Consider the following 16,116-nt stretch of genomic DNA (forward strand, 5'->3'; position numbering starts at 1 on the left):
TAGAAATTGCCTTGTGAGCTTCTTTTTATAGAGATCCAATTACTTTGCCTCTAAGTCTTTCAATAGGATGCAGCCACATGTCTGGTTAAGATATATGGCTTGTACTTTGAGTGGTAAGTAACTGTTTATGAACTGGAGCTCATCTTTGAATGACTGAGTATGAGCTCGGTTACTTTTGGGTTTGCAAGATGTCCAGCCGGGAGGCTTTACTATGGTGGGTCGAAGATATACCTCAAGTCTTTGGGGTGCCCCAACTCGGATTTTAATATATTTAAAAAATCAAACAAAATCTAGGTGTTTTCAATTAGAATTTTATAATGGATTTCATAGAAATCTAGGTGTCCTTAACTCGGATTTCAATAAATTTTTTAGAGATCTAGGTGTCCTAAAGAACTCATGGATTTCATTAAGTGATAGATTTTGGTGGATTTGGATGGATTTTGCTCACATAACAAAGGCCATGAGAATTCAGTTTTTGATGGATTCTATGAAATCTGCTTCTTTAAAATCAATTAAAATCCCAAAAGCATCACTCATGCATGCAAGTCACGTACTCATCATTTTGTTTTTCTCATTCTCTACTTGTAAATCTCCTCCATTACTCTTAATTATTTTAAGAGCAAAAAATAAATATAAATATGGGTGTTAAATGGGGTATAAACACATTACATAGTACTAAACTGATACTGCTGGCTGTGATTACTGTGTTGGATTTTGGACGTGTAGCTCTGTGAAATTGTTTGGATTTGATTCTGGGTTGGTTGGTATCATCTGACCAAAATCTGAAACCATGTGGATATTTGGGCGGAAAGGGCCATCTGGGTTTTCATACCGTTCTACAGCTGAGGAAGTCACTCAAGGGATTGATGGAACTGGTCTCACTGCAATTGTTACAGGTCTTCTTTTTCCTTCTTTTTTTTTGGCTACAGCTGAGTTTTTCTTTTGTTGGTCAGTTCCTGTCATTTAGTTGTCTTTTATTTTACAACGACAATTGAGCAACCAAAGGGTATACTAGTTTTCTATCATGGGTAATTTTTTTAGTATTTCATTGGTTGGTTTTTTTGATTGAAGGTGGTGAGGTTTAGAATTAGTTGATGTTCTAGATGCAATGTAAAGTTAAAGTGTCTTTTGTTGGTGATCGTTACTGAGTTTTGGGTATAAGATATAATTCAAAGCTTGGTAAAATTTAGTAGTCGTGAGAGCAAGGACTGTGGTCTGCGAAGGCTATAATATTCATGCTCTTTTGGTTATATATTCATGTAAATCATGGTTGTTTGAGTGTTTAGACTTTAGAGTAATGAATCAAATAAATATGTGATGTTAGTGATGCTTGAGTAATAAGTCTTTATGATTGACTTCTTTGATTTTGGCTTGGCAATTGGTGAAATTTGTACATTTGGCCTTTTTCAGTTCTTACACACAGATTTGATTTCAGGAGCGTCAAGTGGTCTTGGTGTGGAGACAACACGCGTTCTAGCATTGCGTGGTGTTCATGTCATCATGGCAGTAAGGAATACAGATGCAGGTAGGGAAGTCAAAGAGGCAATACTTAAGGAAATCCCCACTGCCAACATTGATGTGGTGGAAGTAGATCTCAGCTCAATGGCATCTGTAAGAAAATTTGCATCGGATTATAAATCATCTGGTCGTCCATTGAATATTTTAATGTAAGAAATCTAAATTGGACAAGTATAATTATTTATGTTACATTTTCTTATAGTTATTTGAAACTATCTTCTCTAGTTGGATAGATGTGCTTTCATGCATTTGAGTGTGTTAAACACACGAATGTTTGTGTGTCATTATGACCATATGGTTATTATTGCCGTTTTGTTCTCTGTTTTGAAGTTGTTTTGGTCGTAAGACTCTAAGAGCGGGCAAAAAGGAAAGAAGGAAAAACAAAAAGAAAGTTTGTATTATAATACAATGTTCTTTTTTATATTAACATTAAAGAGTTATAATTTCTCCTCTATGTTTGAAGTAATAATGCAGGGGTGGCAACTCCATTCATGCTTTCCCAAGACAACATCGAAATGCAGTTTGCAACCAACCATATAGGTATCTATATTTTAAAACATAAAATTATTTTGCTGTTTTTATCAAGAATTATAAGAAATTTTTAATGAGGGAGTAGGGTTGACAAATCTGAGATAGGAAAGTTTTAGTTATTCACTTATTTGACATTCCCAATTTGCTGTTCTTCTTTCGAGAAATCTAAAATAGTTGGATTGCAGTATTAAGATCTGAATAACTTCAGTTTTCAGAGAGAGATAATTCAACTTTACTTAAGTTTTGACCTTGAATAAGGTTTCTATTTCGCTTTTGAAAAATTCTAGTGGTTTGAAATGCCCTGTCATGTTGTCTTTATAAACTGGAATCTTAGAGTTCTTACCTCTATTTTACAGGCCATTTTCTTTTGACAAACCTTCTATTGGAGACCATGAAAAAGACAGCATGTGAAAGCAACAAAGAGGGAAGGATTGTGAATGTGTTATCAGAGGCTCACCGATTTGCATATTGGGAAGGGATTCGTTTTGATAGGATCAATGATGAATCAGGGTAACAGACTGACATGACCATCTGTTGAATTTTATCACTAAGTGCTGCTACAGTAGTGCAGTGATCTATAATTTTATGGTTTGACATGTCCACATGATGTATTGAATTGTTTCAAATATTATTGTTTCTTCACTTTGCTTTTGTTTATCTTGAAAATTTACAGATACAACCAAATGTTTGCTTATGGGCAATCAAAGCTAGCCAACATATTGCATTCTAATGAGCTTGCAAAGCACTTGAAGGTACGCAATTCATATAAGATCATCAATTTGATTACCAATGAATTTAATGATATAAATTAATTTTATGTGATCATAGTATTTCTTGGTTAATAAATAATAATATAAAGAGGAATTTTGGTTATTAACGTATCAAGTTCCTGTGACAGTGTGAAAATTAAATGGTTGAGCATGTGCAGGGCCCTGGGGCTCTGTTCATATCTCTTTTGGTCAATAGAAGAGAAAAGAGTCACAGGGTAGTTTCAGCGTGCAAGTATTTTCTTTCTTTATTTATTTTTTTTTTTGGATTTTCCCCCAAAGACATCTTTACTTGAGTGACTTTGTGATTTCAGGATCCACCACTGAAAGTCTGAGAGATAATTGACTCTCAAATGGTCATGGTGGTTGCAAACATTGTTGATTGTTATTCCTCCTATCTTCAAAAAGCAAAAGTTTAAAAGATTATAAGGTGTTAGCCTTTACATCATTGGTGTTTTCAACATTCATAAGCAGTCCTGCAGTTCATACTTCCAAAAAAGCCATGTCATCATGCAATGGAAATTCTAATCTGCTGTTGGGGTTTTTTTTTGTTTTTTTGTTTTTGTTTTTGATGTTATATTGTATTGTTTAACAGGCAGAAGGTGTTAACATAACTGCTAATTCCCTTCATCCTGGAACAATTCTTACCAATCTTTCGCGGAACTACAGTTTTTATAATGGTAAGTTTTGAACCATTGACAAATATGTAGTAATGTTCTTCAAGATATGCTTAGACATGCAGTTGTTGTTGGGTCCACATGACAAATATGCTCATTTGTTTGGGATGGGTGATTAAGGTCATGCATTTTAAGTTGTCTGTAAAATTGTTATAATTAAATAGTAATATTAAGATCTTCATCCTGTGTTTATAACCATCTTCCCTAAACTTTCATCATCTCCTGTATTTGTCTGGATTCATATTAACATCTTCATTGTTATGGCTTAATGCAGTCGTTGCCAATATGTTAAGCAGAATATATGTGCTTAAAAATGTTGCTCAGGTATGTTTATCTTTGAACCCTAATATGATACGCTCAAGCAGCTTCACTGCAATTTACTTGTATTTTTATATATTTGACATAACTTCAGGGAGCAGCAACTCAATGCTATGTGGCATTGCATCCACAAGTTGAGGGTGTCAGCGGCGAGTATTTTATGGACAGCAACAAAGCCAATCCGACCTCTCAGGCTAAAGATGCAGAATTGGCAAAGAAGCTGTGGGATTTCAGCTTGAACCTGACGGATCCAAAGTAATTGGGATTTATGGATCAAAAGTAAATATTACATTGGTCACACTTGTAAATTGTAGTTCAATGTGCCTGTTACTGGTTTGAGATGAAGCTACAACATTGTATGACCATGTAAATTAAAAACTGTAATAACCATGGTGTCCTGCTTGTTTACTAGCAGAAGAATGTATTGTTTTAAAATAGGCCGTGACAATGTAATTCAAATGATTTTTCTACCCTACTGCAGTATTAAAATATTTTTATTTTTATTTTTATTTTATTTGCATTTTTGCCCCCTATGCACAAAAATTGTTTTCGATTTGTTGTTCTTTTGCTCAGTCACCTGTAAATCACACATATAAGGTAAATTCAAGTCATTGTTGCGTTATAAGTTGTATAGGATTCATAGCTTTAAAAATTATGTTTGGTCCCTCTAAATGCTTTTACGACATTATATCTACAAGTCCATGGTAAATTTGGTACCCCTATATTTCAAAAAGTATTATTGAATTTTTCTTAAAGGCAATTTTCCAACCTTGCTGATGATTTATTTTTAGTTAAAAAAAACATGGGTCATGCTTCCAAAGAAATATATATTGCATTTATAACTTTTGGAGCAATATATGCATTTAAATTTTGAATTTGGCAAATGGCCTTATCTAGTTGTCTTGGCATTAGCAGTCACTCTCGTTGCTAATATTTTAAGAATGGAACTTACTATGTTATTCTGGTTTTGTTAGCATTCTCTGAGCTGGTTTTGGTTTGCATTCTCTATGTTGTAACTTCATAATTATCATCTGCAAAATTAATGGGGTTATTTAGCAAGAAAGGAGCATCTGGGTTCTCTGCCTCTTCCACAGCAGAGGAAGTTACTCAAGGGATTGATGGAACTGCTCTTACTGCCATTGTTACAGGTCATGATCTATTTTAACCTTCGGTAAACATACAATTGTTATTTTGATATTATTGCTTTGGCATGTCTTTCAGGCACGTCTTTCATTTCTTTGTCTAAGATGAGCTTGCTTATGTATCCAAACAAAGAGAATAAGAACCCAGCATCACAACGATTTAGACAAATAAACTGATATAAGGGATTCATTGGAGCATTTTTCCATGTAACTGTAAGAATGAGAAAATGGAAATTACAAGTTCAGTAATTTGGAGTGATATATGCATAGTGAGTAGCAATGGGTTTTCTTATTGAGGTGAATTTTTTATTTTCCTGGATGAACATATGAAATTCTAAATATAAATAAAATTATGGTGGTTCCTTTTCTTTTATAAGTTCTTTTGTGTTACACTCATATGTCTCCTCTGGGATATACCCTTCAGCTTTATTCCTCCTAATATGTAACACATATGACAATACCAATATGGTCTTAAACTGCTTCCTCTGTTTGTCTCAATGTAAGGTGTTATTAAGCATTTCAGTGTATGAATTTTGTTAAATTTCAGGAGCCTCGAGTGGTATAGGAGTAGAGACATCACGTGTTCTTGCATTGCGTGGTGTCCATGTAGTTATGGCAGTGAGGAACATGGAGGCTGGGACAAATGTCAAAGAAGCAATCCTCAAAGAAATCCCCAATGCCAAAATTGATGTCATGGAGTTAGACCTCAGCTCATTGGCATCTGTAAGAAAATTTGCAGCAGACTATAATGCCTTGGGCCTTCCATTGAACATCCTTGTGTAAGATATGCAATTGTCATCTGTTATTACTTTCTAGTTTCTACCCTATCAGTTTCTATTTATTTTACTCAATTTTCTTCCTTCTGTGTTGGGTGTGTTTTGTTAGACAAATGTACTATGTTAGGCTGTACTGAATTGGATTTGATAATACTTTATTGAACTGGATTGGAGTGTATTCATCCTTCGCAGAGGCATGGATCTAATATATATTACACTGCCCTAGAAACTCCGCACAGTATAATACAATCTAATTTAGTATATATAGTTTATTTCAGTCCAGTAGTACCGTCCAATACAACATACCAAGCGAGTCTAAAGTAGATCAAACTTGGACCATCGTGCAAGTTAACTTGATATGTTATAAGTGGGGTCATAGGTTGAAGCTTTTGAACCCAAAACCTTTGGAAACTAGAGTTACGATACCATGCTAGACAACCACTGGACTGCAAAAGTTTAAGTTGTTGCAGAATTGATCAACAATGTATATCAAGCTAACACGTTTGAAAGTGCTCTCACGGTCTCACCCTCATACATGCATGCATTGCACTGGAAACTCATATAGACAGAACTGACGCTTGTTTATTTTATATTATGACAATAAGAAGTAACATATTCTCTTCTTTGTTGGAAGTAACAATGCAGGGGTAGGGGCATCTCCATTAAAACTTTCTCAAGACAACATAGAACTCCAGTTTGCAACTAACCACTTAGGTTTGTTACTAACAATTGGCTTTTAGTCTATCCTGTCAGCCAACATATCGGTTTTGTACAAGTTTGATTTTATCAATTTCTTTGTTATTTGAACCATCCAATGTGCAGGTCACTTTCTTCTCACAAATCTCTTGTTGGAGACCATGAAAAGCACATCGCAAGAAAGCAACAGAGAAGGGAGAATTGTTAATGTATCATCAAGATTCCATCAATATGGGTACCGTGAAGGAATTGTTTTTGATAAAATTAATGATGAATCAAGGTAACCCTGTGGCAGCATCATTTTGATGAATCATCTTTAGACTATATCGATTGAGTACTCCTATTTGTACTATCTCAACTGGCCATCTTGTGTATTATCTCTTTAACAGAAGTGATACACATAAGTGAGTCTCACCTCTATTAGAAAGATGCTGCAAATAGTTTTATTCATGCTGATTTAATAATACATGTCAACAATCTACCCCTTTTCTTGCTAATTTACAGATATAACAGATATTATGCTTATGGACAATCAAAGCTTGCTAACATATTACATGCTAACGAGCTTACAAGGCATCTGAAGGTATTGAACCTTTTAAGGTCATCCAATAAGTGTGTCTAATATCTATGGAAAATATATTGCATATGTCCATATAAGTTGTTGGTACACTTTCAGAATTGATGTCAAGTTCTTGGTTGAGTTGGTAACTTATTTTTTCAAATATCAACTAAACAGGAAGAAGAGGTAGAGATAACTGCTAATTCTCTTCATCCTGGAGCAATTGCCACCAATATTACGCGCAATGATAGCATTTTACCCTGTAAGCTTCATCTGCTGTAGTACTTTACCAGTGTCATTAGTTCTATAAGAGAATTCGCTGCAGTTAAGACTATGATCAACGGTTTCTACTTCGATACATCATTTTTCATACTAGCTTATAATCATACTTCATAAAACTGCAGTATTTGTCTGGTTTGTCACTTATCAACTCACTCTTTCACTGGCTCCAAACAGGTCTTCTAAGTGTGCTGAGTGTATTTATCAGTAAAACTATTCAGCAGGTACCTTTTCTTGGCGTTCCACAACATATGTAGCATGTGAGTTTTTTGGGACTAATGCTATATAGACCATATTTGTAGACTGCGTCCCTAAAGAGGTGGGATCCACAAATACTCATGGACCCCACTTTTATTAGAGATAGCAATCTAAAATATGATCCACTCATCCAAGTCATTTTATTTTAATTTTTGGAAATAGAATAATGTGTGTGTGATTGAATATGGTTGTGCAGGGAGCAGCAACCACATGCTTTGTGGCACTCCATCCACAAGTTAAGGGGGTAGGCGGCCAATACTTTGAGGACTGTAACATTGCTAAACCCAGCTCTCAGGCAAAAGATGCAGATTTGGCTAAGAAACTCTGGGATTTTAGCTTGAGTTTGACCAATCTCAAGGAGTAGGGGTTTCAATCTTTTATATTAATTCAATGTGCATGTGTGATATGTACTAATACAAATATGATATATACCAAATAAAGTAGACATAAATTTTACTTTAAATTGACTGATTTTTATCAAGTTGTAATAGTCTATTAACTCGGTTTCTTAGTCAAAATAAAAAATGAAGACCAAAAGTTTAGAATTTCATGCTTAAGGTTGGGCTTAAGTTCAGTCCAAAAAATTGTTGGGCTTAGGACTTCATTAGCCCCAGAAGCACATAGTCAGTTTGTGGGTTAGCTCAGCCCAACCAACTCATTGCCCCGGAATTAAAGCTCCACACATTAGGGGTGGACATAACCCGATGCAACCCGACCAACCCGACCAACCCAACCAAAATGGGTTGGGTTGGTTCAGTTTCTAACACCCAATTTAGAGAAGTCGGTTCATAACCCGACCAACCCGACCTCAAATGGGTTGGTTAGCGGGTTGACGTTCCAAATAACCGATCAAACCCGACCCAACCCGACCTAAAAATTTAAAAAATTAAATTAAATATTCACATGTCTAGTTTCTCATCTCACCTTGTTTAGAATGGTCAAAGGCTCAAAGCAATGAGAACTCATCTTACCTTCCCTAGTTTCATGGCCTATGTCTTTAATATTATAATAAATTAATATTAATCTTTCACATGGCTTTATTCTTTAATATATTAATATTAATGTTTCACATATATGGCTTTCTTGTTTTACATGTGACTGTAATTGTTCCACTGTAAAAGCAGACATTGTACTGAATTGGGTTCATGTGTAGAAAATAGAGACATTAATTTTATAACTTAAAGGGAGTTTCATTCATTTATAATTTGGGCCTAAATTTTAATTGTATTTTGAGACATGCCCAAACCGATCAAACCGACCAACCCAACCCGACTTTAATTGGTTTGGTTTGGTTCGGTTGTTTCACCTTCATTGGGTTGGTTTGGTTTGAAAAATCACTAACCCGAAGGCATTGGTTTGGTCTACAGTTTGGGGGCTAAACCGAACCAATCCGACCCGTGTCCATCCCTACCACACATCAATGAGGGCCCGGACCCCAGCAAAAGAAAGTTAATTATTCTTTCAATTTTTAGAAGAAAAAATTAAAAAAAGAGTTAAATGCACCGTTGGTCCATTTACTTTCATGTTTTTCCCAAGTTGGTCCACAATTTTTTTGTTTGTACCAAATTGGTCCACTGCCTTCTCAACGTTTACCTACTTAGTCAATTCCATCAATTTTTAACAATTTTCTGTCAAATTGGAGGGCATAATAGACTTTTCATTCATTTTTCTTCTTTTCTTCTTCTTCCTCTTCCTTCTTTCTTCTTCTTCTTTCTTTATTCTTCTGCAACACACCCCCAACCACTTTCCCCTCCCTAACCCGTGTCCAGCCCACCCCTACCATGTAAAGACTCAAATCAAACACAAAATTATTCCAAGAAAATAGCACTCTCCCAAAAACATATATTGAAAATAGATAGAAATAGTAACAGTTACAAACCAATTCAAACACCACCCAAATTCAAAATTCCAAGAGGACCCGAATTGGGTTCCAAATCCCCAATTTTCAAGTTTCTAAATACTCAAATTAAATCAACAAATTCATAGGTGAATGAAAGCCCATGAAGAGAAGAGAAAAATGTATGGCGGTGCGGTTGGGATTTTCAGCAATGTGTATTCCTTGTAGGTGGCTGGGCAGCGGCTTGAGGGAAGGGAAAGGATGGCCGATTAGTGGGGAGGTCGCCGGCGGGTCTTGGTGGCTGGGAAACTGGCCGGAGGGTGGCCGGTGGTGGCTGGGTGTGCATTCATGCGCAGTGGATGGTGCGGGAGAAGAGAGGGAGAAAAGAAGAAAATTATGGAGAGAGGAAAGAGAGTGTTGGATTTTAATATTTTTTAAATTAGAAATAGAATTAAAAATTTATTTAATATGAAAAGACCATTTTGTCCTTATTTTTAATAGAATTGATGAAATGGACCAAGTAGGTAAACGTCAAAAAGAAAGTAGACCAACTTAGTACAAAAAAAAAAGATCGTAGATCAATTTGGGAAAAACATAAAAGTAAGTGAACCAACGGTATGAATTACATTTACAGAAAGTCCACTTTAATGAATAAGTTTGATTGGCCATTTTATGGGGAGGGAACCCAAACTTATTTAAACAAATACCACTCCATAATTGCACGATTGCAAAAAATAAGAATATCTTATCAAGATCACTAATTAGCACTCGATTAGCATCTGTCATCAATATCTTGCTATCTGTTACAGCTAGCTCACAACAAAATGTCACAACCCGACCCAAATTTCACTAGAAATTTAAATCGATCTTTATTTGTTGTGTACTTAAAGAGCTTAAAGAAAAGTTGAGTTGTGGGACCCTAGAAAAAAAAAATACTTTCTAAAATGTTTTTGGAGACAAAATAAATGTTAATTTGGAGAATTCTGGAAATGATGATACAATGATTTATTGGAATTTATTTAAGTCAATTAAGACGATTTTGGAGTTTTAAATTGAGGAAATTAAAAGAGACCTTTGTCCAAAAATAATAATTTAGATGATTAAATAGGTCTTGAGTTCACAAGCGTGTAGGCAAAAACGAATCTCGATTCTAAGCTATGTATGACAAATTATGGACAATTAACTATTAGGTCCATTGATTTTAACTACTAAATTTCAATAACTTTTTAGTTTACATACCAAAATTAAATATCATTTTAGATTAGATACTAGTTGAATAGTCAAACCTAACAGTTCTATATTTACTTGTTATGCCATTGTGAAAAAGTACAAATCTACCCTTCCCTCATCAGCAACATGACTGACCTCCTGCCAACCTCCGACCACCGTCTTCCGGCCGTCCTCCAGCCACTGTCTTCCGGTCGACCTCCGGCCACCTTCTTCCGGCCAAGCTATACTCATTACACAAAAAAGATAAATTAACATTTGACATAAAGGGGATTCAAACCCCTCTTGAATAAGAGGAATACAACATCTCCCACCACTATACTAAGTCAACTACTGTGTAAAATTATTGCTTTAAGCCTAATTTATACTATATTGTCATATTTTTTTTAAAAAATAATTAATCTAATTAGTCACAACTAAATCTAAAGTTGTGATTATCACAATTAAGTTGTGACTGTCTTTAGATTTAGTTGTGACTGATTTGAAAATGTGACTCTCACAATTAAATCTAAGTGTGACTCTCAGGGCCGAAAAAAAACCTTAAACTTTAACATGAAAACTAAAGACAATGCACCTAAAGCACCCCCAAAATTCATATAGCAACCAATTAACAAAATTTGAAGTTGTAAATGATATTCATAAAAAGATAATTTTAACATAAAACACCTAGATGTTTAACATAAAAGCTAACATAAAAAGGAAATTTGCATTAAACATATACCCTCTTAAGGAGGAAATTAAACCTGTAACTGTCAAGCAGAAATAATTTGAAATTCATTTCTATCTTTGCTTCCATCTAGAAGATGTCATCTTAAATCTAAGTTGTGACTGTCATAATTTAGTTGTGATGTGGGACATGCATTTGCCTACCAATTCATACATAAAGGATTCAAAAAGGAAAAGCAAAATCAAAAAATCTAACGGATTAATACACCACACCTAAAAATAATCAAAAATTAACTGTGACAGTCACAACTAAATTGTGACTATCCAACTCAGTTGTGACTGTTTGATAGTCACAACTGCATTTGAAGTTGTGATTGTCCTACAGTCATAACTAAATCTAAAGTGTGACAGATATGGAAAGAGATAAGTTTAGACTCCTAAAAGATAGACCCTAAAGTCCAACATGAAAACTATAGATAATGCACCTAAACCACCCCCAAAACTCATATAACAACCAATTAACAAAATCTGAAATTGTGACCAATATCAAACTAGTTATGAACTTCAAGCCTAAATGAAGAATGCTATGACTGTAAAGATTGTAAGTGGCATTTCCAAATTTAATAGCACGTGAGAACTCAGGAGGCATTGGCTCACTTGAAACAAATGTCACCGTAAATAAAATTGCACCAAACATTCTCAAAATGAAAAAAAGTTTCCAACTACATGAACCAATTAATATTAGGTAAGAAGCTGTGACTAAGCTCCACAATTTCATGAATAGAAGCTGTGACTGAGCTCCACAATTTCAAAATAATTAAAACTCTAATGTAGAAACCACAACAACGGAACAATCACATACATAATGAGAAATAAAAATCAAATCAAATACAAAAAAAGAAAAAGCAAAAACAGAGCCGAGCCTAAACTCCAAAATTAAACAATATACAAAACTTGAAGCACGAAGATTAGGGTTATTGAACTTGAGCACGAAGTGCTCCGCCGACGCTATTTGTCGTTCACTGTTGTTAGGCTAGGCTCCTCCGGCGGCACTGAGGTTTGACGCAATTGGACCTCCAAACGGTGCGCTCATGGAGAGAGAGAGAGAGAGAGAGAGAGAGAGAGAGAGAGAGAGAGAGAGAGAGAGAGAGAGAGAGAGAGAGAGAGAGAGAGAGAGTTAATACAGATTTGTCTTGGAGTGTTGTTTGGATAACGAGAAAATTTGCAGGAATTGGAAAAAAAACTATAATTGGCTAAGAAATTCAAAGAAACATAAGCATATTACCAGAAATTGAAAGAATTGTTGAGAAACCAGACGAAATTGATGCAGATTGCCAAGAAATTGAAGCAAATCGTCAAGAGGATTGTTTTGTTTGCGTCATTTGGGTTTAGGGATTCGTTTGTGAATTTCCACGCTCAAATATGATTAGCAGCTGAAATGAAACCATATATGGGCCAAGGACAAAAAAGGAAAATAAAAGAAGCCCAAAAGAAACAGGTCATGCTGAAAAGTAGTTTTGGTACCTAATCTAAAAGGTTTTATGAAAGTTAGTAGCTCATCTAAAAAACTCTTGGGTCTTACTGCTTTTCTAAAAGATTATTAGAATTAGGTATTTAATCCTAATTTTCTATTAACTATTTGGGGGATGTAAATAGAATTAAAAAAAAAACAAAAACTGGATTTTTAAATCCATCACTCTCTCTCTCCTCTCTCCATAAAACTCTCTTCTCTCTCCCGCACTCACTCTTCTCTCCCACAAACACCCCTGCTCGACCCTTTCACCACCGAACCCAGCCCCTCCGGCTAGTTTCCCAGCTATCCAAAACCACCGACGCACTCTCCTTGCTAGCGCCAACTTCCCCAGCCCTCCCCTTCACCGGCCAGCCACCACAGCAGCAAGAATCATGCCTGAAAGCCCAACCCAGCCGCCGGCTTTCTAGCCCGATTTCGGCCACCTCCGGCCTTCGATCACCCCAAATTTGTGATTAGTTTTGAGTATTTTAGAAGTTGAAATTTTGGGGGGTTTAGAACCCATTTCCAATTTCCTTTGAATTTGACTATGGAGGATGATTCTTATATGTTTTTGGACAATTTTCATCCCTATGAATTTCTAATTGATTATTTGAATTGGGAAGTTTGAGAAGTTGTGAGAAATTGTGAATTTTGAGTTAGGCACCGCCACTTTGGGCAGCGATGGCGGTGGTTTCAACTACCCAGCCACAAATTGACTTAGATAACATGAAATTGAGACCCATATTGAGTTGATTATTGATTTTGGATAGGTAGAAGTTGCTCGAGTTGATGAAACTACAATTTGGAACGTAATCAGATACTTTTGAGGGACTGAAACGACTCTGGACGATCCCCGGCCGAGGTATATAGTGCATAAGGTTTATTTGATTAAAACTAATAGATTAAAAGCTAATAACAAAAAAAGAAAAAAAATAAAAAAAAGAGATGCAGCAGATCTGGGATTGCACCAACCTAACCCACACCACCCCAACCTACGACCTATTGTCGACAGCAGCTTACTCGTCGACAGAGGCCTTACCTGCCGACTCGACCCCAAGCTCCACCTTCTCTCTCTCTCTCTCTCTCTCTCCCTCTCTCTCTCTCTCCATCTCTCCCTTTTCCGCCCCCAGCCTGCCCGACCACCTCCCCAACTCAGCAACGTCGCACCCCATTCAACCCAGCCCCAACTCGGTTCGCACCCCTTCCCCCCAGCCCCAACCCCCGTCACACCCCCCACCCAGCACCAGCCCCCTCGCCCGCTTTCTTATTCCCCACCCAAAACCACCCATGCCTCTCTCCCCCCAACTCAACCTAGCCCCTCCCCGACCACCCCCCTTCACCCCAACCCAGCCTGCCCCGTCCTGCCCTGCCCCGCCCCTTCGCAAGCCCCTTCACCCAGCCCCGACGATTTTTATAAACCTTTGTAATGATTATTCAATTAAGCAAGAAATCACTTCTTAATTTCTCTCTGGTTTTCTCTTCCTCTCTCAACTTCTCTGTGATTCACTCACTAAATCATAGCTTAATCTTGTTTGTCTTCTCTTAAACCCAGAAAATAATAAATATATAACATTGCTTGAACAATGAATCCCCCTGTATCATGAGCAAACAGGAACGAGAAAAATCAATAAGTAAACCATTAATAGTTCCAAAATAGTGAGGAAGAATTTAAAACGTGTCTTAGATCCATTGGTCTAATATTTGTTTGCTGAGCAAACCAAGAAAATAAAAGGAACATACAAGTATACAATGCGATACAAAATACAAGCTAAATTTATATTGGTTTCTAGCGATAACAGGACCTACACTAAGACAACAGTTGTACAAACTACAAAGATTTAACATTTAATTTATGTTCACCCACAACATTATTCCAGCAACAGAACATTCAAATTAGTATACTCAAATCAATAAACTTGCAGATCCCAATCTCCCAAAACGTTCACAAAAGCACAATGCAAACAACAAATTAAAACTCTGAGAATTTGATTATCCATTACCGCAGGCCTAGGTCTTCTGGGTCTGGACCGCCTGAGCTCCTGCAACTTGTCCGCATTAGCCACACCCAAGACCGCCGATTCAAACGTCCCGAAATTCCCAACAATCCTCTTATCAGACTCCAAGCTCAGATACGCCTCGACCCGGTTAGGCACGGCGCGACCGACCCACTGCCTCGAATTGAACATCAAGCCGAATTCAGCAGGAACCGAGTCGAACCCACATGCCGAAACCACCAAAGAACCGGTCTCCGCGGCCCGGACATGGTACTGAGCTTCCATCCTCTCCATGAACTCCGGCTCTCCGCATATGTCCAAGTAATCGCAGCCGGTTTCGACGCAAGCGGCGACGACGGGGTCGCCGTAGAGGCGGAAGGGTCCGACGCAGTTGAGAACGAGCCGGGTTTGGGCGCAGAGGCGGCGGAGAGAAGGAGGGTCGGTGGTGTCGGCGGTGAGGATGGGAATGGGAGGTGGGGGGTTTGGGTAAGCTGCCCATTTGAGGGTTTGGGTTAGTTTTGTGGGGTTGCGACCAGCTAAGGCTAGAGAGTTGAGAGGAGATGAAGGGGTGTTGAGGAATTTGAGGGCTTCTTTGACTACATACTTGCCTGTGAAGCCTGAAGCTCCCAAGATTATCAGATCGTGTTGAGAGTCGGGGGTTTGGGATTGAGGTTCTTGCATGATTGAGAGTTTGAGAGTAAGAAGAGGTTGGAGCTGAGAGTTGAAGAATGTGAATTTGTGAATGAACTCTCTATAAACTTGTAAGACAAACCCAAACTTTTCTCATTCCATTCAATTACTACAAATGGGTTTCTTCAGACTTCAGACATGGGCTTCTGGACTTGTCCAGGCTAAGAAAGAAGGGAGTGAGTGTGAGTCTTTCGTTTTGTCCCACATCGCTCAGACAAGTAAGGCTGCTGTCTTCGTTTGTTTTGAAGTAAGGGTTAAATACAAAAATGGTCTATTAATTTCACAATGAATTTTAATTTGGTTTATTAACTATAAAAAGTATTAATTTGGTTCATGAACTTTTCAAGTTGTTTCAAAGCAGTACAAACGTTAACTTCCATCTGAAAATTAACGGAATTGGTCACATGAAAATGTGATAAACGAACTAAAATGTCTCTGAAAATGTGATCATTTGCTGTGCACATGACCAGTTTTTGTTAAATTTTTCGATGGAAGTTAATATTTGTACTATTTTGATACAATTTGAAAAGTTCGTGGACTAAATTGATACTTTTTATAATTAGTGAACCAAATTGAGATTTACTGTAAAATTTGTAGACTATTTTTGTATTTAACCCTTAAAATAATCAAAGCAATCACTAGTGACTTTTTTTATTTTTTATTTAGAA

At 36.8% G+C, this 16,116-nt stretch overlaps 2 protein-coding genes and 1 pseudogene across 4 annotated transcripts; 2 read left to right on the plus strand and 1 right to left on the minus strand.

Moving 5' to 3' along the window:
• Positions 1-790: 790 nt before the first annotated feature.
• On the plus strand, positions 791-4,070 carry LOC147286298 (short-chain dehydrogenase TIC 32, chloroplastic-like). Of its 2 annotated transcripts, none has more exons than XM_086239127.1 (8): positions 791-896; positions 1,436-1,667; positions 1,982-2,058; positions 2,406-2,559; positions 2,723-2,801; positions 3,412-3,500; positions 3,790-3,817; positions 3,906-4,070. In XM_086239127.1, exons 1-8 carry the CDS (start codon positions 791-793, stop codon positions 4,068-4,070), a joined length of 930 nt encoding a protein of 309 aa, XP_086095253.1. The 2 variants fall into 2 exon arrangements, with proteins under 2 accessions (XP_086095253.1, XP_086095252.1); XM_086239126.1 differs by having other exon boundaries at positions 3,412-3,496; positions 3,768-3,817.
• A 783-nt stretch (positions 4,071-4,853) lies between these two features.
• LOC147286299 (short-chain dehydrogenase TIC 32, chloroplastic-like) lies at positions 4,854-7,885 on the plus strand. 2 transcript variants are annotated; one of them, XM_086239063.1, is made up of 8 exons: positions 4,854-4,959; positions 5,501-5,732; positions 6,364-6,443; positions 6,552-6,705; positions 6,930-7,008; positions 7,162-7,265; positions 7,451-7,487; positions 7,718-7,885. In XM_086239063.1, the coding sequence occupies exons 1-8, from the start codon at positions 4,854-4,856 to the stop codon at positions 7,883-7,885; spliced, it is 960 nt and encodes a 319-aa protein (XP_086095189.1). The 2 variants fall into 2 exon arrangements, with proteins under 2 accessions (XP_086095189.1, XP_086095190.1); XM_086239064.1 differs by having other exon boundaries at positions 7,162-7,246; positions 7,441-7,487.
• A 6,786-nt stretch (positions 7,886-14,671) lies between these two features.
• On the minus strand, positions 14,672-15,439 carry LOC147286300 (putative mitochondrial saccharopine dehydrogenase-like oxidoreductase At5g39410 pseudogene; annotated as a pseudogene).
• Positions 15,440-16,116: the final 677 nt, after the last annotated feature.

This window comes from Dryas octopetala, chromosome 4 (assembly GCF_963921425.1).
Source record: "Dryas octopetala chromosome 4, drDryOcto1.1, whole genome shotgun sequence".
In the NCBI taxonomy this organism is placed as follows: domain Eukaryota; kingdom Viridiplantae; phylum Streptophyta; class Magnoliopsida; order Rosales; family Rosaceae; genus Dryas; species Dryas octopetala.

Excerpts from the sequence above, each read along its gene's own strand:
- LOC147286299 (XM_086239063.1), top strand. The coding sequence starts at position 4,854 with ATGGGGTTATTTAGCAAGAAAGGAGCATCTGGGTTCTCTGCCTCTTCC. Across the intron at positions 4,960-5,500 it reads TCTTACTGCCATTGTTACAG|GAGCCTCGAGTGGTATAGGA; the intron begins GTCATGATCTAT and ends GTTAAATTTCAG. Across the intron at positions 5,733-6,363 it reads CTTCCATTGAACATCCTTGT|TAACAATGCAGGGGTAGGGG; the intron begins GTAAGATATGCA and ends CTTTGTTGGAAG.
- LOC147286298 (XM_086239126.1), top strand. The coding sequence starts at position 791 with ATGTGGATATTTGGGCGGAAAGGGCCATCTGGGTTTTCATACCGTTCT. Across the intron at positions 2,802-3,411 it reads AGCTTGCAAAGCACTTGAAG|GCAGAAGGTGTTAACATAAC; the intron begins GTACGCAATTCA and ends ATTGTTTAACAG. Across the intron at positions 3,818-3,905 it reads TGCTTAAAAATGTTGCTCAG|GGAGCAGCAACTCAATGCTA; the intron begins GTATGTTTATCT and ends ACATAACTTCAG.